The 22306-nt window shown below is 44.3% G+C and overlaps 1 protein-coding gene and 1 long non-coding RNA gene across 3 annotated transcripts in view; one reads left to right on the plus strand and one right to left on the minus strand.

Annotated features, from left to right (window-relative positions):
- Positions 1-18514, minus strand: part of ICE1 (interactor of little elongation complex ELL subunit 1) — a 56015-nt gene extending 37501 nt beyond the window's left edge. Inside the window, exons 1-6 of one of the 2 annotated variants that reach the window (XM_045807989.2) lie at positions 18195-18514; positions 5688-5746; positions 5124-5158; positions 2649-2667; positions 1780-1891; positions 234-310 (exon numbers count right to left, since the gene is read on the minus strand). In XM_045807989.2, coding sequence (XP_045663945.2) covers positions 234-310; positions 1780-1891; positions 2649-2667; positions 5124-5158; positions 5688-5746; positions 18195-18278 — 386 coding nt within the window. In that variant the 5' untranslated portion in view covers positions 18279-18514. Of the gene's footprint in view, positions 1-233; positions 311-1779; positions 1892-2648; positions 2668-2739; positions 4959-5123; positions 5159-5687; positions 5747-18194 lie in introns of those variants that run through there. The other variant, XM_087867995.1, reaches the window with a different exon arrangement.
- Positions 18515-18805: 291 nt separating this feature from the next.
- Positions 18806-21042, plus strand: LOC123799088 (uncharacterized). The gene is made up of 2 exons (XR_006781504.2): positions 18806-19733; positions 20619-21042. It is a non-coding gene; the product is annotated as an uncharacterized LOC123799088 (long non-coding RNA).
- Positions 21043-22306: the final 1264 nt, after the last annotated feature.

A 22306-nucleotide genomic window follows, 5' to 3' on the forward strand; every position in this document is an offset into this window, starting at 1 on the left:
CTTTCTTCGTGCAGCTCTTTAATATATCAAGATTTATCAATCCGCCTTATAATCCTTCAAGGGAGGTATAATTTCCACTTGACAGACCTAGAGACTAATGTTGACTAACTAGTTTAAGATCACAGTTACAGCCCACAACCCAAAGACAGAGAAGAGAGAGAGAGAGCACTGACTGGAGGACCAGACATTTTCAGACATGAAAACCGTATGTCCACAGTCATTTTAGGACTTACTGAGCATCAGTTTTCAAGCATTCTTCTTTTACACGTGCATATTCCTGGTGAGTATCTTGGTACAACTTCAGAGAACTCTAAGAAAAAGATAGCTGTTGTCAATCTGAAAGTCACTGACCATCAGTGAGAATTTACTTTGACCTTGATAATTGAAATTATTACCATTTAACAGTAAGAAATCAACCAAATGAATACATATATTAGACAGGAAACCAAAGTATATTCTCTGAACATTTTAATAGAGATAACCAGATCCTTAACAGATGTAAAAGGATTAATGGTCTCATCAAACAAAGCTACGCAAGTTAAAATGTATTAATTTTAGGGCAAATCCAAACCTTCCTAAGACCGAATAGCCAATATTTTTCTCAACCAGTTAAAATTCAAAAAATCTAAAGAAATTTTAGAGCTCATTACTACTACACAAAAATATAAAGCAAATCATGACACTTAACAATCACTGGGGAAAATGGGCTACCACCACTGAGCAGGTCCATCCTGACGGCCACTGCGGAACGGGAAAGGGTCTGTCACTGAGCACTTATCCTCCTACAACGTGCGGACGATAGGTCTTTAACTACCACAGCTCTGAGATGGATTTTATGACCCCCTTTTATAGATGAGGGGTCTGAGGATCCACAAGCTGACTTATTTTTCCAAAGTCACAGAGAATGAGTGACTAATTAGCGTTTCTCATAGAGGTCTGACTCCAGTGTTCACGCGTCCTCTCAGACATGGCTGATGAGACTGTTATATATTAGAGGCAGACAAAATTCAATGTTGTGGTTGTTTCTGTTTAACCTTCTCCAAGTAGTTAAATATATAATAGACTTTCTACAGAAGTACGTAAGATCTCAGATCGGCGCACGGCATTACTAAAACAGCAACAAGTCAATGACTGAGAGGCACAGACGCCATCATGAAAAGAGCTCAGAGAACAGGCTGAGAAGCATGCATCGTTCCAGCTTGGATATGATATGTCTCATGCAAACCAACTAACTTTATTGGCCTCCAACTTATGTTATTTGTAAAAGCTATGAATTCTCTCCTAAGACTCCTAAAAAGAGTAAACCACAGTTCACACCAAAAAGCAAATTTGCAGCATTTTTTCTTGCACTGCCAAGTTTAAAGCATTTTAAATAACTGTTTTACTGCAACCTGATTTTGAAACAGAGAACATGATCTCTCCACCTTTAAGTTTAAATTTTTGCAGATTATTTTACACTTACAGCAAGACCAATATGAAAAGACAACCAACGCAGGACACATAGAGCCCTAAAAACTCCCAGCTAGAAGGTTCCTCTGCAGAACCTCAAAAAACATGTAAGCAACTAACAGAGCGTCACAGAGCTAGTAATTACTGTGAGGACCAAGCCATTAATCAACTAGTTCAGTGTCCTCTAAATAGGGGAATACACTTAGTGATTCCTGAGTACCCCTTGTTTCCTCTGTTAAGACATAAAATACCCGTTCATGCCAACGACAGTGAATAAACAGATCTTAATTTATGGAAGATAAAGCTTTGGAGGAAAATTCCTTTAGGTACCTTCTTCTCTTCCAGCTCTGCTTTTAAAGATCCCAATTCTTCCTGACATTTCTGCAGAGGAGAAATTTTTTGAAGCATCTGTTCCACTTGGTGATGCAGGGTACTATTCTCTCTAAAAATAGATGATGCATTAGCATTATTATACGGAAGTACATACAGCAAATTTTTAAATATATCGACTGCTACTATTCTAGTTTTTCTAACTTGGAAGAAAAAAGGAATAAAAGAATCTCTCTTTTTAAATGCATTCTATTTATACCAACATGATCTTCATACTGCCCTTTATTCTTTGACATTATAGTTTACTTCTAATAAAAGTATATGATAAACTACTTGAGAATTACAGTAGATTCTCAATCTGACAGACGATATGTGAAAGGACAATATGCCAAATAATTGGGTTTTTCCAACCTTGAACTCAAACCCCATTTATCCAAATTAAATGACAGACAATTTTGTGATCCACTTTATAACAATGTTTTGCCGCCTTCTAGAGGATGAATGTATTCAGAATACGAAACATGCTAAATTTTCGCTACATTTTAAATCGCTTAAAATACACAAAATAACCACATTATTAAACAATCCAATTCACGCAGACTACAATTTGATTAACAATAAGCTTCATTTCAATGGCAATGCCATCAGTAAAGGTAATAAAAAGTCAAATACCAGGCTGTAATTTAAGACCTTGGTAAGAAATTCATTTGAGTAATTTAATACTAAGGAAAATGTAAATCTTTTATTATGACCATTAAAGTCACATTCTATATGATGGGTCAATCCTGTGTGGCACTATGATTGAATCTGTTTCAAAATCTAGTCTGATAAATGTCTATCCCAAAACAACCATGAAGACAGGTACTTACCTTCTTGCAAACTGCAGCTGTAAAACTTGTTAAAGAAAACTCTCAGTTTTATCTGATACTTGACAGAAGATTAAACTCACTTTAAAATTACCTGTAATAATCTCTGTTCAATGTATATACAGGCAAGTTCACAATTCCTAGAAAACAATATTCCAAGGTCCATTTATAACACAGTGTTAAAAATTTTTACTAAGTTACTCTATTTACCATAACATGTACCTAAAGTCAAAATATCTACTTATCTAAATTAAAATAGGTATTCAATTACATCGACGATTAATACTGAGTTCCAAGAATAAACACAAAGCAATATTCAACAAATGAACACTACCTTGGATCCTATAAACAATAAAATCCCCAAACAACCTATCCTGAATTTCTCAAATAGTCCAGAGCATAATTACAGCAAACAAGAGTTAGGTGCTTATGAGAACCATGTATCAATACTATACTATACTCAACAAGTAACAAGAAAAAAAAAAACACAGGGAAAACACAAAACCTAGATAACCTCTCACTTTTACAATTTACACAATATGATAACTTCGTTTCCCATCTCACGCTGCCCGTGAAATGTTCCAGGACAGCAAAATGATTACCCTTTTAAATTTCACCTCCTACAAGTTTCTATGCATAGACCACGAGGTGGCAAATGTCTGTAACAACATGCCTCTGTAACAACACACCTCAGAATACAAACTTCTCCAGATTAAGGACTATAATATTCACCCTAAGTTACCAGTCTTTGCAAAAAAGAGAAGTTCAAAAAAACCTGATGAAATAAAATATACCCTCTCCTTCTGAAAAAGGAAATAATAAACTTAACAAAACAGAATTACACAAAAAAGAAAGAAATCAAGGGGCGCCTGGGTTGCTCCATCACTTAAGCATCTGACTCCTGGGTTTCAGCTCAGGTTGTGATCTCAGGGTCATGAGATGGAGCCCCCTCCTGGGGCTTAGTGCTCAGCAGGGAGTCTGCCTGACATTCTCTCTCTCCCTTTCCCTCTGCTCCTCTCCCTGTTCTCTCTCTAATAAAACTCTAAAAAAAAAAAAAAAAAAAGGTAAAAAATCAAGTTACATAACAATGCCATTTAAACATATACCATTAGCACCTCGGGTTGGAAAAGCAAACTAATGCACACTTAAGGTACAAAAAATATGTATTTGGGGCAAATATCAATCGGGTTTAAAAAAAAAAAGGAATCAGTATTTACTTGTAGCAGGGGCTGAAGATGATTACCACATCACTGAATGGGTATTCCAGAATAATCCCAAGGTTTATCAATTTTTAATAAACGATTCTAATAATTTTGATTTAAAAATTTTATAAATTTTTGAAAAGCAAATCAATTTCCCTGCTAGATTACATGTGTAACTACCTCAAAAGTTTACGCTAAAAAGGATATAATGAAAGTATATTTTCCTAATACTGGAATTAATTGGCTACCTATTTCCCATTTAGCTAATTAAAAGTACTTGTAATAACTGTTTCTGTACAGGTTTCATAATCAAAGATACTGCTCTTGTGATAATATACATTTATAGTTAAACAGACTGAGAGTTTAAACAAATGAAGCACAAGGGGGGATTTTCACTGACCTACATTTTTTAATGTAAAAATTCAGAACTAAAAATAAATCTAAGTCTTATGCGTTGATCTTATTACTCTAATCACACAAGTTAGACATGATGGTACCAACACAAAAAATAATCAGTGATCACGTGTAAGTTTGGGGAGGCCAGAAATAATATCAAAGCAGGCCTGGGGTTCCTGCCAAAGTTGAAGAGCAGCATCTGTCCCAAGACCTAAGCTGAATCTCTAAAAATATACCCATGCTAATTTCATGGGAGATTTCCTTCATGGTGTTTTCAACACGAAATCCAGAAAAGTCAATTACACACGCTATTTTCACCCGACCAATAAAATATTTCACCAGAGGCCAACAACACTCCAGGTGCTCTGAATGGTTATTGAACAAATGCTGACCAGACTTGTCTTGTAAATACAAAATCACACCATGATTATGGATAGTCATTCTCTACAAATCATAAAGCCAATTTGCAAAAGTCACTTTTCCAACATTCTGAATATTCCTACACTGCAGGTCGTACAGAAATCCTGAAAAATTCTCAGAGTACCCTACTCGGCTTCACTTTATTCCTAAGCCTGCAGAACACCTGTCACGTGCTCAGTACAAATGAAAAAGACCTACCCATTAAAAAGTTAGGAGACCTTAAGAAAATCAAAATCAGTGACAAAAACAGAATACTCCACAACAGAGACCAGCAGTCTTCATCATGAAACATGTACTCACAGGAAAAGCCTTACGGTCACTGTGCTGCTCAGAAGGGTTCCTTCCTTAGAGGCTGTAAACACTATCTTCCAAAAGATAACCAAAAATTCCCACAGTTCTTGTAAGAAACTATAAATAAGTAAATTGAAAAACTCAAAGGAAAAAGCTAGTAAAAGGATATCATCACATTTCTTCTGATATTCTGTTAATAAATTACTGCAACAAAGAAAAGAATGATGTTACTTTTTTGGTCTAGAAAATATACCGTTAAAATCATGTTTCAAAATATGCTAGGCACCTTTCTTCCTAGGCTTCCTGCAACAAATAATGTTTAATTAATTAAATATGTATACACACACACACACATCACCTTCGATTCCTTAAAAGCGCTGCAATGATATGTGAACTTTAAAAAAAAAATTAAATCTCATACCATGGCTATGAAATACTGTGAGGAAATCTGAGGTCTAATCCTAAAGCTAACAAGGCTTTGAAGACAGAAAACAGCTTTAAAAAAATTGCCAGTCTAGCAAAAAATCACCTCCAAACCCATAGGCCTGCTGTAAAGGGCTGAGGACCAACACCACAGCCTTCAGCCTGCGGACAAGGCTCACGAGGGTTCCACGATGACCATGACCCACAGCCCATGGGCTCCAGGTGACACACTGACAGCCTAACACACCGCCTGCTCTGGCTTATCTGTCAGGTTCACGAAGTTCAACAGAACACATGAAAACATACTCACTCTGTATTAATAATTTTCTGCTTCAAGGTAATTAGTGCTTCAACATATTCGTTTAAATTCTGAAAGAAAAAAAACAGCTACAGTCAGCTACTTGTTTTTGTAATATGAATGACTCTAAATATATTTTATGTAACGTGTGACTTATTGTAAAACACGAACATATTTACTCTCACATAAACACAGAAATACATAAAGACATTATTTACGTTACACAGAAACACAGACCTACTCTGTGTGATCTTGAACCCATGCTGTATCTCTCTGAATCTTTTTTTAGGTGGATGACGCTCTCTCTTACAGTAAGGGGGTTGTGCAAACTCTCTGTGTGCTCTTAATCAGTGAGAATCTGATATGAGTGATTTTAGTTCACTAATTACTAGTAATCATCAGTCTACAACTCGCTCTGCATTGTCTCTGAAAGGATTTAAGACATCCAAAAAGTCACATAAATTATAAAAAAGGCAAAAAATAAAAATAACATGGGAAGAATAGGAATATAAAATAGGGACGAAATTCAATGAAAAATTCATTTTATAAGCATCTATATATTTTAGAGACCAACTATAAATCTGGCTCTAAATTACTGCTATCACGTCAACAGGGAAAACATCATTAGTTACACTGCTCAAAATGTTAAGACTTAAAAAGATATCTTTTCCTTTCAAGTGACTTCTTCCCTTAATATCTTCATATTACATTAGTAAATACTTAAGAACTTATTTTTCACTGATTATCCCAAAACACCTCTTTCTAGATATGATTTTGAGAATTATAGAAATATTTCCCTTTATAGTAGTCTGTGTATCTTCTTTGCAGTCAGACACATAACACGATACCAGTTAAAAAGGTCCACACTGAAATACATAAATAAGAAGTCTTAGTTTGGGGTGCTGGGTGGCTCAGTCAGTTGGACAACCAACTCTTGGTTTCAGCTCAGGTCCTCATCTTGGGGTCATGGGATAGAGCCCGTTGTCGCGCTCAATGCTCATCGATGCTCAGCTCGGAGTCTCTTTGTTCCTTTCCCTCTGTTCCACCACCCCCCAAGGCTCACGTGTGGTAATACATACATACATACATACATAAGTAAATAAAATCTTTTAAAAAAAAGTCTTTGTTTTCTTATACTCCCACCACCAATTAAAAATCACTATTCCTCCTTGTGTATCTCCTTGCAGAAATGTTCCTGCATATGTAAACATTTGGATGCGCTCAGTCTACCAATTCACCACCGAAGGCCATTCAGGTTCTCTTCTGTCTTCACCAACAGCACACCACCGGTGTCCCTGCCCATTCCTAGGAGATACTGTCTTTCCTTAGGATCAAGTCCAAATAGGCTTCCAGCGTTAGTGATAGTTATGAGCTTTGAAAATCTTAGAGCCATATTTTTCCATTTATATTTCTTTATGAGTGTGATTGAGAAATCTCTTGCCATTCAGTTTTTCTCTTATTAATAGCTCCTTAACATAGTTTGCTCACTGGTGTGGTTGCATTTTCTTATGCACTGCAATATTCGAGCAACAGCAACATTTCATTAAATGTTACAAATATATACATACAACATGTCTGTCACTTGATCACTAAAAGACAACCACATAGGCATGCAGAACTTTTCAATATTTAGAGCTGGCTCACTCTTTTAAAAAGTTTTGGTTTCCTGATATATTTAGAAAATTCTATCCCACCCAAGATTCTAAAATAAAAGGATTCTTCTCTATGTTATTCTAGTATTTTTATGCTTTTATTTTTTATATCTTTAACCATTCTGGTATTCTATAGAGACTCTAAAAATTGTAAGTCAAAAGGACTACGAGTGGATCATTCCATATTTGTATTTAATGTATATTTTGCTTTCCACATTCAAATAAAATCTTTCATTATATACAAAATAAATTTCATGTAACAACAGATTTCTCGGCACAGAGGGTAAATAATCCACCTGGTTTACTCTCTCCCTAAAAGCCAACTAAAACTAAAGCCAAGGAACTTTTTCCCCAAAGGCAAAACCCACAAAGATGAGAGCAGAATAAAAGACAAAAGGAAACTGGAAAGCAGATTCAAGAATACTGACTTAGCAGGCTCAAGAAAGCAGTAGAAGTGGGGAGGGGGGAGAGTCCGTGACACCGGGGTGCTCTTAGACAGGAGGGAGGTGGCAGCACTAACAGAACTAGTGGCAAGCTTTCTTACAAGCATTAAATCCTCAAATTCTTACCTCTCTGCCATGCCACCATCCAGCAAAAGATTTGCTGTTTGAAGAATTCTCTGCCTGAGACACTGTGAACACTGCCAGAACAAAGGGACGAAGCACCCCTATGCACACTGACCTGACACTGACCACCTGCTTGTCCCCATTAAGCTCCCAGACAGTGGCAGCCAATCCTTTGCCCTCCAGGCAAGGGACTGAAAGCTCTTTCTCTGAGGATATCTAAGTAGCACTGGCATGAGATATCCTTCAAATAAATGGCCCACCAGACCTTCTACGACGAAGCTCAGGGTCCAGAAGCCCCACACACTCAGCATTTCCAGCCAACATATTAGACAACAGTTTTAATAGGAACAATCATGGATTTCCACACAACAGAGAGAAATCCGTAACATCAAAGTGAGACCAAAACAAGACAAAGCAACTTGCAGTAAAAAAACTGAGAAGAAAACTTCAAAGATTAGTATGATCAGAGATAAATGTTATATTCATGAAACAACAATATTATTGAAAGGAATATAAAGAGTTCCTAGAAAATTTTTTTAAAAGCTCTTAAAAATTAAGAACATCCACACCCCCTAGGATGGCCAAAACCAAAACGGAAGACGACTACAAGCGTCAGTGAGGACGCAGAGACACAGGAGCCTTGGATTCCGTGCTGGAGTAGGAAGGACGTGAAGCAGCTGCAGCACACAGCAGTCTGGTGACTCCTCCGAATGTTTCACACAGTTTCCCACGTCATCCAGCAATTCCACTCCGAGGTCTACGCCCAGGAGAACTGAAAACACATACCCATCCCAAACTTGAACACTGTGACTTAAAGCATTATCCATGCTAGCCAAAAGGTAGAAATAAGCTAAATGTGCGTCAAATGATGAAGGGAGAAATGAGATGTCCCCCAGTCATACCACGTGATTACTTGCCAATGAAAACAAATGACACCTGCAACAGGGATAAACCTCAGAAGCGTTGCGCTACATGCAAGGGACTGGTCGCAAAAGACTACATGTTGTACGAGTCTAGTCACAGGATTCATGTCCGTAACAGGCAAATCCAGAGACAGAAAATAGATTAGGGGTTGCCAGGGACTGGGGGTAAGGGAGACAGGGAATGACTGCTAATGCCTAAGAGGGTTCTTGGTCGGGGCACAGGGCTGGGGGGCATGGAGATGAAAGTGTCGTGTCTTACAATTATGAAGTGGCGACACAGTTGCATAACTGTGACTGAACTAAAACCCACTAAATCGTACACATAAAAAGAATGACTTTTATGGTATGTGAATTGTATCTCAATAAAACTATCAGAACTGAATTAAAAACAGGGAAGCAAAATAAAAGCCTCAAAAGATTTGATAAAATTGGAAAAAAAAAAGTTCCCCCAAATAACACAAAACACAGACATGAGAAAGAACAAAGACAAATAAGAACAACTGCAGCATCAGTGCGAGATCCCAGATACCCAACAATAAGAGGTTCAGACAGAAAGTAACAGGAAAGATAGACAGTCAAAGAAACTGTGATATTCAAGAAATCTCAGAACTGAAGCCAGAAGTTACCAAACTGAAAGGTCCCCGCACATAAACAGAAACAGAATCCAAACCATGGAACATCAGCACCAAATTTCAGAGCATCAGAGACAAGCAAAGACCCTACAGGAATTTCAAGAGACAAATAAAACCAAACAAGTCATATACAAAGAATGTGGAATCAGAATGGCTTTGGCCTTCAACAACAACCTAGAGACCTAAAAAGCAAATCTTCGAAATTCTGAAACAAAGTGAATTCCACGGTAAAATTCTGTACAAGCTACCGATCGACTGAGATGGTAAAATACACATTTTCAAATCTGCAGAATTTCCACAAATGTACTTCCCAGACATCCTTACTTAGGGAGGTACTGAAGGATGTGAACACGATCCACCAAAATCATGGAGTAAACCCAGACAAGATGACGTGGCACCCAAGGCAGAGGCGATGGGAATACAGGACGGCAGCCGCGCCCCAGAGCAGAGCAGGTCCAAAGGCTCAGGAGGGAATTTTTTCCCTTAAGAAGAAAGCGACAGAATATCTGGCGGAGTGAAAGCATTAAGAGGACATTCCTACCTAACTGGCAGAAAAATCCAAGTAAATGTAGTTGGTGTTCACCGCACATTTAAATTATGGTTTTTAAAATACAAGTGGTTCTTCCTTTTTTTTTTTCCTCCATCCTCTTTCCAGTTCTTTGCTAGTGGGCCTCATCTTCTCCACCTTGCCTCCAGATGCCATTCTGTAACGTTAAGTACTATGCAAGAAACATTCCAGAAACCTGACTCTAGAGTCACACACAGCTGGATTCAAATTCCTGTCCCACCTCTTTCTGGCTGAACGAACCTTGGGTAATTTTGTTCAGCCTCCCCCTGCCTTGGTACCCTTTCCAATTCTACAGATAAGGAGACTGAAACACTGGGAGGGGCAGAGCTGGCCAGCTATCAGGAGTAAATAGGATAAACCACAGAAAGGGTTTCACCCAGTCTCTGGCATACAGGAAATAGTCCTTAACATTTTCAAGATGAGGGAGCTGAATTAAGGATATCATCATTCATCAGAGGAAACAAGAGTACACACGGGAAAGGAAAAATAATCATAATTACTCCAGTGTACAGTTCTGAATAGCATAGAGTTGTAATAACGTCCACTCTGAATAGTGACTTAACCGAAATCCTGTAAGACTGGGGGAGCAGCGGGAGGGATGCTTAGGCAGGTGGGGTGCAGGGTGGAAGGGCAGCTCAGTCTGCACCTTCCAAAAGCAGAAATCGAATAATATGCCCTACACTGAAAAACAAGAAGTAGCAATACAAGCCTATTATTTAACTATATTGAAGTTCATCACAAAACACAGTGCAGGGACACCTGGCGGGCTCTGTCGGTGAAGCGTCTGCCCTCAGCTCAGGTCACGATCCCAGGATCCTGGGATCAAGCCCTGCACTGGGCTCCCTCTCCCTCTGCCCCTCCCCCTCCTCATGCTCTCTCTCTGACAAATGAATAAAATCTTTAAAAAAAAAAAAAAGTGCAATTAAAAGTGGGAGAGGAGACGTGTGGCTGGGGGCTGCAGGCTGGCTTAAGAGGTAGTGTACATCTAGCTACCTCTAAACTGCGTTCACATAACATTTGATAAAGAGAAGAATTTAAGACCACAAAACAGCATTACACAGGAAAAGCCAGATACTAAGGACAAAGTCTCAGCTTCCTACAGCATTCTAAGGCCCTGACTTTTTTCTCAGAGCTCAAATTCAGGCAGATACCGCGGCACCCTAATAACACAGTCTCTTGTTTTTCTCCAATCTGGTCCAAACGCTGCTTCAGGTGGTTGCAGCCCTGTCTAACATATCTCGGAAGCATGAGTGTGCAGCAGGCTGGGTCTCAGCGGCCTATGTGAGTTTATGGGGGTACACTGCACCCCCCCTCCCCCCGCCACCGTCCAGCCTCTGGGAGGACACAAGGTGCGGGGTGAGCCTCTCCAGGAGAGCTCCAAGTGACGTGCTTGCCCCGATGACTGTTTCTCTCCCAGCGGCCTCGCTCTTCTGGAACTCCCACTGCAACGTCTACTGCAATGCTCAGGCTTCCTCCCAGTCCTCTCCCCTAAGCACCCCTTTCTTCTTTCTCTGGCTTCCGCCTTAGTCCCTCGAGCTGTACTTGATACTTGCTCATTAATTCCCAGAGCAGCGCGTTCTATTACTCATACTTCGTACTCCCCATTTACTTCTTTTCCAAAGCATACTGTTTTAATTTCATCCACACAGTATCCTCTGGAATGTCACTGTGAACCTTCAGCACTTGAGGAAAAGAAAAGAAATCCAGTCTGTGCTTATCTTCCCTCCCTTCTCAGAGAAGTGGAATCAGCACAGTGGCTGAGCACCCAGGAGAGGGCAGCAGGGCAGCGGGAGAACCGGGGCCCAGGAGAAAGCCAGGACTAGTGGGGCGGAGGTGGAGAGAGGGGATGCCCGCGCCTTTGGGAAAATGGCAACACTAAATGAGTCAGGACAATGTGTAGATATGCAGCAGGTAAGTACAGGTGACAATGGGACAAGTACATTGCCAAAGTCAACTTCAACACTAACATTGCAGGCTGGAAAATTCTTGTTTGTGGTGGCTGTCCTGTGCACCGTGCAAATGTTCGGCAGCGTCTCTGGCCTCTACTCACTAGGGGGCCAGAGTACTCCCTCAACCGCCAAGGAGTACCTGAAGACTTAACACGGCAGATCTGAGATGCTGTCCCTGGAAAGGCCTGCTAGCAAGGTGGGCCCTTGGTGGTGTCTGGGAACTTGGATTTCTAGAGGTTTCCCACCATTCTTTCAACGCTAAGAGTGGCTCCCTGTGCTTAACTGCACCATGTGCTTTATGCTGAAACCTGCTTTCCTTCTGGGAGCCTGGAGTCTGGGTATGGTAGGCACTCTGGGCCATGTCACAGTGCACCGCTGGAGAGCTTCAGTGAGTCCAGACACCCTCAAGGGGCTTCCTTGGGCCCCACCCCATGGCCTTTCCTCCTGGCAGATTTTGCTTTGTATGCTCTCACTATAATAAGCCACCTGGTAAGGAGGACAACACTGATGCTGGGAGTGGGTGTGGGGATCCCTGATACAATGTGACCTCCCAGTGTCTCCAGACCTTGCCAATGAGAACACAAGGCTGTGCTCTTTAAGCTTTCGGGCACACGAAAGCCAGAGACTCAATGGGAGGAGGCTGAAGAGACCTAACAGTGCTCTAGGACACACGTCCCCAACGGAACCTGGAACCAGCAAGCTAGGGGATTCCTGGGCCTGCAAAAAAAATCCGAAGGAGAGGTTGGAGCAGCTGCACCAATATGCTAATGTCCAGACTGGAGGGCCGTGGGCTCACTCTGTCAGAAAGTGCTGACTGCAGGGAAACACACCCTGCAGTGCCAGGGGCACAGGGAGCGTGTGTGTGTGTGTGTGTGTGTGTGTGTGTGTGTGCACACCACTGACAAAGCAAAGGAGGAAACATCTGAACACCTGGTGAATGGGGTGAAGAGAATACCAGAGTTTCTGGTACTATTCCGGTGATTTTCTTCTAAGTTCTAAGTTATTTCAAATGAAATTATTCTTAAAAATCACACTAATCCCATTAATTTCTCTGCTGGGGGCGATCTGGCTCACTGTTCAGCTTGAATCCCCTCTGATACATGACATTTCCTCCTCCTACTTGTTAACTTTTTATTCATTGCTCTTATGTAAGTCTACACTGATCTGCATCAGAGCTGTGTCTCCTGAGCAGTGAGCAAGGCCCCCATGTGATGTCCTCTGGCACAGAATGGACTGGAACAAGGCAGGAAGGTAGGAACTCCACTCCAGGAACTTCCCCACCAAACAAGCCGAGAGGCTCTGCTTCCTGGGAAGGCAGACCCCAGCCTCACGCACCTGGTCTTCAGCTGCCCTGACCTCACACGTCATGCTTCATCCTTCACAAACTACCTTCTCCCACCCCGGTATCTGTACATGGCGCCCCTGTCCACAACACACTCCCTCCATCTCTTCCTCTTACTCAACTAAGAATCATCCTTCGGAGAGACCTCAATTCAGATTCACCTCCTCCAGGAAGCCTTCCCCTATCCCTTCTAGGTGCTCCCAGGGTCCTCTGTGTACACCCCAGCATGATACTTATTAATATACTCCTGTGGTGGCTTTCTCACCATCTGTCACCCCAATTAGAACACGAGCCCCAAAGCCGCTTATGTTCATGATTGTATTCCAAAACAAGGCATGGCATCCTAGACCCAGTGATGCTCAAGGAATGTCTGCTCACTGAACGAATTACAATTTTTCAGCCTTCTTTGCAACATAATCATTTACAAATCAGTACGTCTAAGAGAAATCATGGTTCAGGTTCCAACTGATGAAGTCCAAACCACTGGCAACTATCAGTGGGAGTCCAACACAAGATTATATAAATAACAGACTCAAATCTGCACTGCGGGCAGCCAAACACCATCTATTCTGAATCTACTGTAGTGGCATGAGCTCAAAGTATAACCACAAGCTCTGAACTCTCACCAGGATTCCCAAGGGTTAAACTGTTTTGCTCTGCAGTGAATGAAACTCCTGAAGAGGGGCCTCTACTCCACCAGGAGAGAGGAACTTGTGCCCCTGGACTGAAAACAACTCATCCTGAGAAGTGTGTAAGTGCACACCATCACCACAGGAAGGAGCCACACTGCTCTGATGTGACTACTCAAGTCCAGCAACCCGTAGGGACCTTGGGCTGGAGCTCAGTGACCAACCATCACCACCACTGAGGGCAACCACAGCCAAGAGGGGAGCTGCGGGACTACAAACAAAGGATGCCTAACAGGTGGTTAATCCACACACTTTCGAATGGAGCGACAATCACAGCAAGGGCATCTATTTGTCAACACCGATGCAAGAGGGCAGGGAGGAAGATTTCCAGCAAGAGGAAGGACTGCTCCACTCAGGAGAGACAGCCAGCTTCCCGCTGTGGTTCAGAACAAGCCCAGCATGGCCGCGATGCCTCCAGTGGGGCAACACCTGCAGCCTGCCCATTTCTGGCCAGGTGCGAAGTGGCTGCGCGAAACCACCCAGCGGGCCACCTTCTCTGTGCAGGGCACCCACTGGGCTCTCTGACACAAGTGTCCCTCAAGTAGGGAACCTGGCAGCCTCTCCTGAGGTGCTGTATCCTGACTGATCCCCACCTGCTCTGTTCTGGATCTCTCCCACCCTCGTTTCCTAGGTGCTTCTTGTTTTCCTAACTCTTGTTTCCTCTTCTCACCACTCCACACCGCCTTCCAGCAGCGGCCAGCACGGATTCCTGAGGACAGCACCTCGTCTCAGGACGTGCCACAAAGGTTCTCAAAATCTCTTTAAGTGACAGAACGTGCTCCCCCATTCTTCTAACACCATCTCTCCCCCAAAAAATTCTTACAAGGAACTCCACGCCAACCTACCCAGGCCTCTGCTCTAGCTTCTCAGCAGGCCATCAGGTGCTCTGGAGGCCCTGTGCTCCACAAACGACAAATATGAAAAGAGATGAAAATTCCCAATACTGACCTCCTTCCAGAACTTCAATCCCGCATTTCCAACACCTCTTCTGTCTTGGTTTCTACTTCTCTTTCCTCTAACAGTTCTCAGTCACTCAGGCTTTAATCTCTGGATTTTTTATTCCCCAGACCTGAAAGCCATCTATTCTTTGTAGTTTCTCATACTGAGGCCCTTTTGCTTTTTTTTATTCCCATTCCTGTGAAGCTTCAATTCACCCCAGCTTTTGTTATCACTAGTGCGCATTAGTAAAATAATGTTCCACAGCTAGCTGCACCCCCTCCAATCCACTCCGTACACCACCACCTACTATCTTTACCCAAACAGCGGTAATTGTGAAAAACCTTTCCGTACTCCACAACACTGACAAGAACAAATATAAAACTTGAAGGTGGTTACCGTTCAAGATCTTCAATAATCTGCCACGAACCTATTTTTCCAGCCTTCCTTTGCAAAATTAAAGACTGGTTCGAGACTCTACAAGTAACTAATCATCCTCTTCCCCTAACAAGAGATTCCAGGCAAAAACCTAAATGCAGTGGAGTGTCCTGACCTAGGGAAGAGGTCTGCAAATTCAGGCCCTGCTTTTGTAAATCCAGTTCTCCTGGTGGCCAGCCAGGCCCATCCTTTTCCTGCTGTCTGTGCTGCTTGTACCCTACAATGGGTAGACCTGTGAAACAGACCACAAGCCCTCCATCTTGAGGATTTTGTCCTTTGCAAGTCTGCAGACCCTGGGTCTGAAGGATTTAATGGGATTCCTCCTCTTGCTGCTCTGAGAACCACTAGTCAGGGGTGGAAGAGGGGGAGTTCTCAGAGGCTGGAGCCAGAATCTCTAGGCCAGAGAGCACAGGGGTTCACACAGAGCTGTAAGCGGTGGGGACCAGTGAGGAGGGGGTGGATCATGAAAGCAAGAGTCAGGATGTGAGAGAAAGACAGGAACCAAGGATGACACCTAGTTTCCGGCCAGGTGCTACTTTTAGCAGAGATGAGGACTACGACGGGCAGACCAGGTTTCTACCAGATCCACAACCTAGCCTAACTCACACCAGCTGCTCTCCTGCACAGAAGCCTCCGACACTCACTGTTCTGAGTAAAATCCTTGCAATGGTTTCTAAGGGCACATAGAATCAGACCCTTCTTTTTCTGAAGTCATCAGACTTCCTGACTGCTATAAACTGTTTTTGTGCCCCCCTCCCCCAATTTGTATGTTTTAACCTAATCCCCAAGTGACACCTTTGGGAAGTGATTAGGTCATGAAGGCAGACCCCTGTGAATGGGATTAGAGCCCTTTTACAAGACCACAGAAAGCTCACTTCCCGCTTCCGTTAGATGATCCACCAGGGCAAGAAAACGGCCACAAACTAGGAATCCGGCCCTCAGACACCAAATCTGCCTGTGCCTCATGGATCTCAGACCCCCCAGTTAACAGAACTACAAGGAATAAATTCCCATTGCTTATAAGCCACCCAGTCTATGGTATTTTGTTACAGCCGCCAGAACAGACTAAGACATCTACATTCACTCCACCCCAGCTACACTGGCCGCCTTCTCTTCCCAAGCACATCAAGCAAGGCATGTCAGGCCTCCACACCTCATCTTCCCACTGTATGAGCCACTCTCCTCCAGAGCTTATCCTCTCACTCCTTTACTCAAATAGAACCTTCTCAGAAAGGCCTTCCCAGGGCTTCCTACCTAAATTCCACCAGCCAGTAGCCCCTTCCTCGCCCATCTGTCCTTTCCACCTTCTCTGCTTAAGTTTTCTCTACCATATTATCTTTTCATATATCTTGTTTAATCTGTCTCCCCCCACCCCAAATGGAAGCTCGAAGAGATCAAGGATCTCTTTTTCCTGCTGCTATAATCACAGTGCCTACAACACAGCATGTGACTTATAAATACTTGTTGGATGAAACTGGCACAAAGAATAAATATAATTTATTAAAGATTCAAGAGAACTTCATTTATACTCCTGGGGTTTTGAGAGAAAAAAATAAAAGCACATTATACATGCCTATACAGTGCAGCTCAACTCAGAAACGATTTAACTCTGTTTTCCTCCTATCCAGAATGCCAGTGCATGATCCCTTTCTCTCTCCCCTGTTCCCAACACTTAAAATGTTTGGGATCAGTTCACAGATAATGCACTTAAAAAAAAAAAATCTTTATCTTGGTGGACTGTGGCCTACATTCCTTTCTGGTCTCCTCTCCGCAGCCACTCTCCCCTCCGAAAAGTGCTCGTGCCAACCTGACACTGTTCTGTTCCTCAAAGACACCCTGCTCCTTCTCACCTCACAACGTTCCCACCTGTTAATCCCTCCATGGAGAACATTCCTCCCATACCTCTTCTGCTCAACATTCAGATCTCCCAACCTCACCTTCCCAAAAACATCCTGCCTACCAACCCAACCAAGAGACAAGACCACCATTCCAACTCATTTTCTTCAGAATATGTAGAATCTTCTAAAGTCTTACTTGCACACGTCTTACTTTTAAGAACAGATCATCTACTTTTTGTTCACCACTGTGACCCTGGTGCCTAGAACACTAAGTAGAAAAGGTGATAATTTATTTCAATCTAGGAGGTAGGGCGGTGTCCCATTTTGCCATTAAAGGCACTAACCCTAGAAGTTAAAAGAGACTCCCGATGTCAGACAGCGAACAGGGTCTAGTTGGAAACAAGTACCTGGGACTATTCCCACTATCTCACAAGACTTGGGAGCCAGACACTAGTAACGCCTCTTTTGTCACTGTACAGAACAGTCCATTCTGCGGTTAGAAACTTCCAGTAACTGCAAACCTTTAATTGATTAATGACCTTCCGAGCCAACCCGCACGTCGCGCCTCCAGGCAAAAAATATTTCAGAATGAGCCAGAGCAATCAAAGATCTTACTCCTCAGAGAGATAGCTTCCCTCTGCATTTCACCCGTCACTCGTCAACTTCAAAGTCAGCTCTGGAGACCAGCCCTGAGACTCGCTAAGTGAAGGAAGGGGCCCTCCAGATCTCGCTCACTCCGCCCCCCCCCCCCACCACCACAGCATCCCAGCAAATGAGTCCTGGGTTGCAAGCCTAAATAAAGTAAAAGAGGCGGTTCCCCCAAACAATTGCAGTAGAAAGGGGAGCAGGAAGGGGAGGAGGGGGAGCTTCCGCCGCGGAATGGGAGCAGAGCGCGGGGGCGCAGCCCGCGCGGCGAGACCCCCAACCCCGCGCCCTGGCCGGCCGACTGAGCTCCTCCGCGCCCTCGGCCCGGGAAGGCGCCGCACCTGCTGCAGGGAGGCGCAGCCCTGACACCGCGAGAGGTCCGCCGCCGTCCCGGGCGCCGCCGAGTGGGTCTCGCCCGGCATCATGGTGCCAACGCCGGGCCCTATGGGCCCGCGCGCTTCAGGGACCCGCGGCCTCGGCCCTGTCCTCCCTCTGCTGACGCCGCCGGGGCCGCCGCCTGCCAGGCCGCTTCCCGCCGAGTCCGGGCGGGTCCATCCGTGCACAGACGTCCCCGTGGAGCTGGCGAAGGGCTCTCCGAAACGGAGCCGCCTCGGGCACTAGAGAGAAACGCGACCCGGCGCGGCCCCCGAGCGCGACACCGCCCAGCCAGGACCCGCCCCGCCCTAGCTCGCCCCGCCCCTCGCCGCGGCGTGAGGCTGCCCGAAGCGCCGCCTGAGCAAAATGCGATGGGGAGCCGGGCCGAGGCGGTGGGAGAGGCGCCCACAAAGGAAAAGTCAGGGAGATCAGCGGCACCGGAAGAGCACGCCTTGTGCTGTGTAGGAGGTTAATCTTTTATTGCCGGATTGCTGTGTGACAGGCTTTCCATTGACACCTAAAGCCTTCAGCGAGGGGGCGGTGACATCTTATGACGTCACTCAGGCGCCTGCTAGACTGGAAGGACCGGCACCCGGACGGGCAGGTGTGCGATTTGTAACCGGAGGGAACCGCTCTGTGCGAGTCCGGCCGGGTGCCCGGAGGAGGTGGAGGACTACGGTTCCCGACGCCCCGCGCGATGGACGCCCCCGAGCGATCCTCCGCGGCGCCCGGTGCCGCCGCGGTCCTCTCGACAGTGATCCTTCCTTCCTGCGGCACCGTCTTTCCACCTGGCAGCTCCCCGTGCCTGCTGTAGTCCATTTGTCGGCTTGCCAGACCCTCCCCGCGCGGCCCGAAGCCCAATCAGACACCATAGCCAGCCATCACCAGATTCCACGTTAATGCCTCTTTGAGATGGGAAAAAATAAAAAAATCCTCTCCCAGGCCGCAGTTACTGGGTAAATTCGGGCCCCGATCCTCATCTTGAACGAAGTTTTTCACTTTATCCCCCGCCACGAGAATCATCTTTTCAGGGATCACTGCCTTGCTCAGAAACTTCCTGAGGCTTCCCAGCGTCTGGTTATAAGGTCCAAATTCTTAGCATTCAGTACAAGCAATGCATGTGTTAAGTCGACGTCCAGACTGTACCAGCTCCTTCTAAAATGTTCAGTATGGAATTGCAACTGGAAACAACCGTTCCAAGAAAGAAGTCTGATTCCTTCCCAAATGCCGCACCCCTGCCTTTTTGTACATGATCTGTGGCTGGCACTTACTGTGGAGTGAGGGACCAGGTATCTAGACCTGATAGCTGGATTCTCTGTCCCTGACATCACTGGTGGCCCAGTACCTGAGAGAGTAAGTGTTCTGATGGATCCATTTACTTAAAAGCAGGAAACAAGACCAGGCTTTAAAGGGAAAGGAAAAGTGAGAAGCAAGACGGCGGGAAGCAGATGCACCTTGCAAGACGCCTGTGGGACCCATAAGAGAAAGGGGAGAGGAGACCACGTGTGAGTCCTAATGATTTTACATTTCTGGCTTCGGATCCCAGACAAATAGGTTTTCACAGTAACTTCCCTTTTATTTAAGATTTCCCGAATGAGTGGGGTTTTTTCCAGATTACTTTAGTGGAGGAGACACCCCCTTAGCCTCCAGCCTTCTCTCCCTTTACACTGTCCCCACACACCCACAGCAGCCTACTGTTGCCGGCACTCAGAACTCTCACTGCTGCCTTCCCACCCCTTCGCTTCCCCTTTGCCTGGAACACTTTCCTCCCAGCTCCGCTAGCTAGAATCAGCCGGGTAATCCTTCCAGGCCCCACATTTTACGCCCACTACCCCAAGCGACACCCACTTTCTTTTCTGCACTAATTTTTTTATAAACCCCACATTTTGACTTGGATCACAGTGATTTTCGTGTCTTCTAAGAGCTCTCAGTTTTCCTTGTAAACCTTGTGAAGTGCTGTACACAGTAGGTGCTCAGTAAATGTCAGAGTGGACCAAATTCACTGCAACTAATTGAAGGTAAAGCACTGAGGTTCAAAAATGAAAGTGCATTCGTTTCTACTTCTGCCTATCTCAGACCAGACCTTAAGACTAAATTTAGAAAAACGGAAGTCTTGTTTGTGTAATGCAGGGTCCGCAAACTCTGCAAAGGGCCACATAGTAACTATTTTCGGCTTGGGGGCCCTACAGATCTCTGCTGCATATTTGTCATTAGTTCTTGGTTGGTAAAGAACCACATAAAAACATAAAACTTGGGTGCCTGCCTGGCTCATTCGGTGGAGCATGTGACCCCTGATGTCGAGGTTGTGAGTTTGAGCCCCAGGTTAGGTGTAGAGATTACTTAAAAATAAAATCTTTAAAAAACATGAAAAATTCATTCTTCCCTTGCAGGCTGTACAAAAACACGTCATAGGTAATAATGGGAATTGATGTAGGCCACTAATCGAGGGATGCTGAAAATTAGGTTTTTCCTCTTTCCCACGTGAGAAGCCACACCTGTTCGTCATTGTGATGGAAACAAGCGTCTACACTGCAGAGAGTGGTGAACAGTGAATTTAGAACCACACACCTGGCTTTGAATTCTCAAGCGAGTGGCCCGTTTGAGCTGGTATTCCCTTACAGAGCATTAGCTGTCATTTAAGTGAAAAGTGACCAGGACGGGGCCAAATCCATAGGCTCTACTATGCAGAGAGTAGTTCACAACAAGCTAGTGACGGTGTGATCCATCTTGGAAAACAAATGTGTCTTTAGCTTACTCAGAAAAATTGTGGGGTTTTTGGTTTTTGTTTTGGAGTGTTGCTCTTTTTTTTTTTTTTTTAATCATTTTTCTTATCAGATTTCCAAGAAAAGTGTTGCATTTTTCTGTTGGTGTCGCCAGAGCTGGAGGGATGTCTAGATTCTGGCTTCTGATGTGGGGGCTCCCTTGTGGCTGTGGAGTCCAGTCCACTGTTTAGAGGATCTGACTCTTAAAAAGTTTCAGTCCTTGCCTCACGACCTCCCAAATACTCAGTCACTTCTGCAAATTAAAGCTTTAGGATGTAACATAATTAAGAGGCTAGTTAAACTGGTAATTTATTAATATGTGCTTCCACTGAAAGGGTTAATAGATTTGGTCTAGAAGCCAAGGAGATTATCATCATATCAACTCAAAATGGAAAGCAATGTGTTCTCTGGAAGTTCCTATATTTTGCTTCATGAAGAGCCACTCTTCATTTGATGCAAATATCCATAATAAAAATAAACTACGTTACATTATTTCTTTTAAAGCCTCTAGATGTGTTTTATGGTGTCCTTGGCTGCTCTAACAGTTTATGATTTAGTGACAGTATCTGATTAAGTTCTATGAATTTTCCAAACCTGTGATGTAATGCTAACAAATGGCCACGGGATGCCAGTCTTTCCCTGTGTCCCAGAGACAAACGGAATTCTCCAACAGATTTCTGTTCTCTCCTCTGAGGCATCTCAGGGGGAGGCGCTCTGCAGGGCACCTGTGCCCCTTTACTGTCCACCACACATGGTCCTAAGCTACCTTCACTCCAGTGTTTCTTACTGTCCTAGGTTAGGCCATGATTTGTCCCCAGGGGCAGCAGTAGGCCCTGGACCCTTGCTTAGAGCCCAGCTCCCACCCTGGAAGTGATGCAGAGTTAGGGGGAAAGACGGCTGCTTCCTGGAAGATTGCGCTCAGTCAGCAAGCAGAAGAGTCCATTTCCCAAAACAAGCATCGTTTGCAGTAGAGCGCAGAACCGACATGACTGTTAAGGATGCAGGAAGCACAGTTTTAGGGGACTCTCGCAGTTGTGTGACCCTCTTCAGGGGAATGCGAGTTCACTCCCCTCGTGGGGTATTTTATGAACACCAGGCAGCTGTAACAGCTTGTCTCCTAAAGATGCTTCCTGTGGCTCCCGGGATTTGGAGAAGGGAGGTGGCTGGCAGTCTCAGAGAGGGGTGTGGGAGAGAGGATTCTGTTAGGGAGGATTGGTGTGCAGGGTGCAGCCCACCCACCCCCAAGAAGAGGGTAGGAGAGGGAGGAGGGAGAGGGAGTGTGGGGTGAACCACTCCAAGCTAGATCTGTGCCCTGG

Source organism: Ursus americanus, chromosome 15 (genome assembly GCF_024610735.1).
Source record: "Ursus americanus isolate L20-20 chromosome 15, mUrsAme1.1.p, whole genome shotgun sequence".
Classification (NCBI taxonomy): domain Eukaryota; kingdom Metazoa; phylum Chordata; class Mammalia; order Carnivora; family Ursidae; genus Ursus; species Ursus americanus.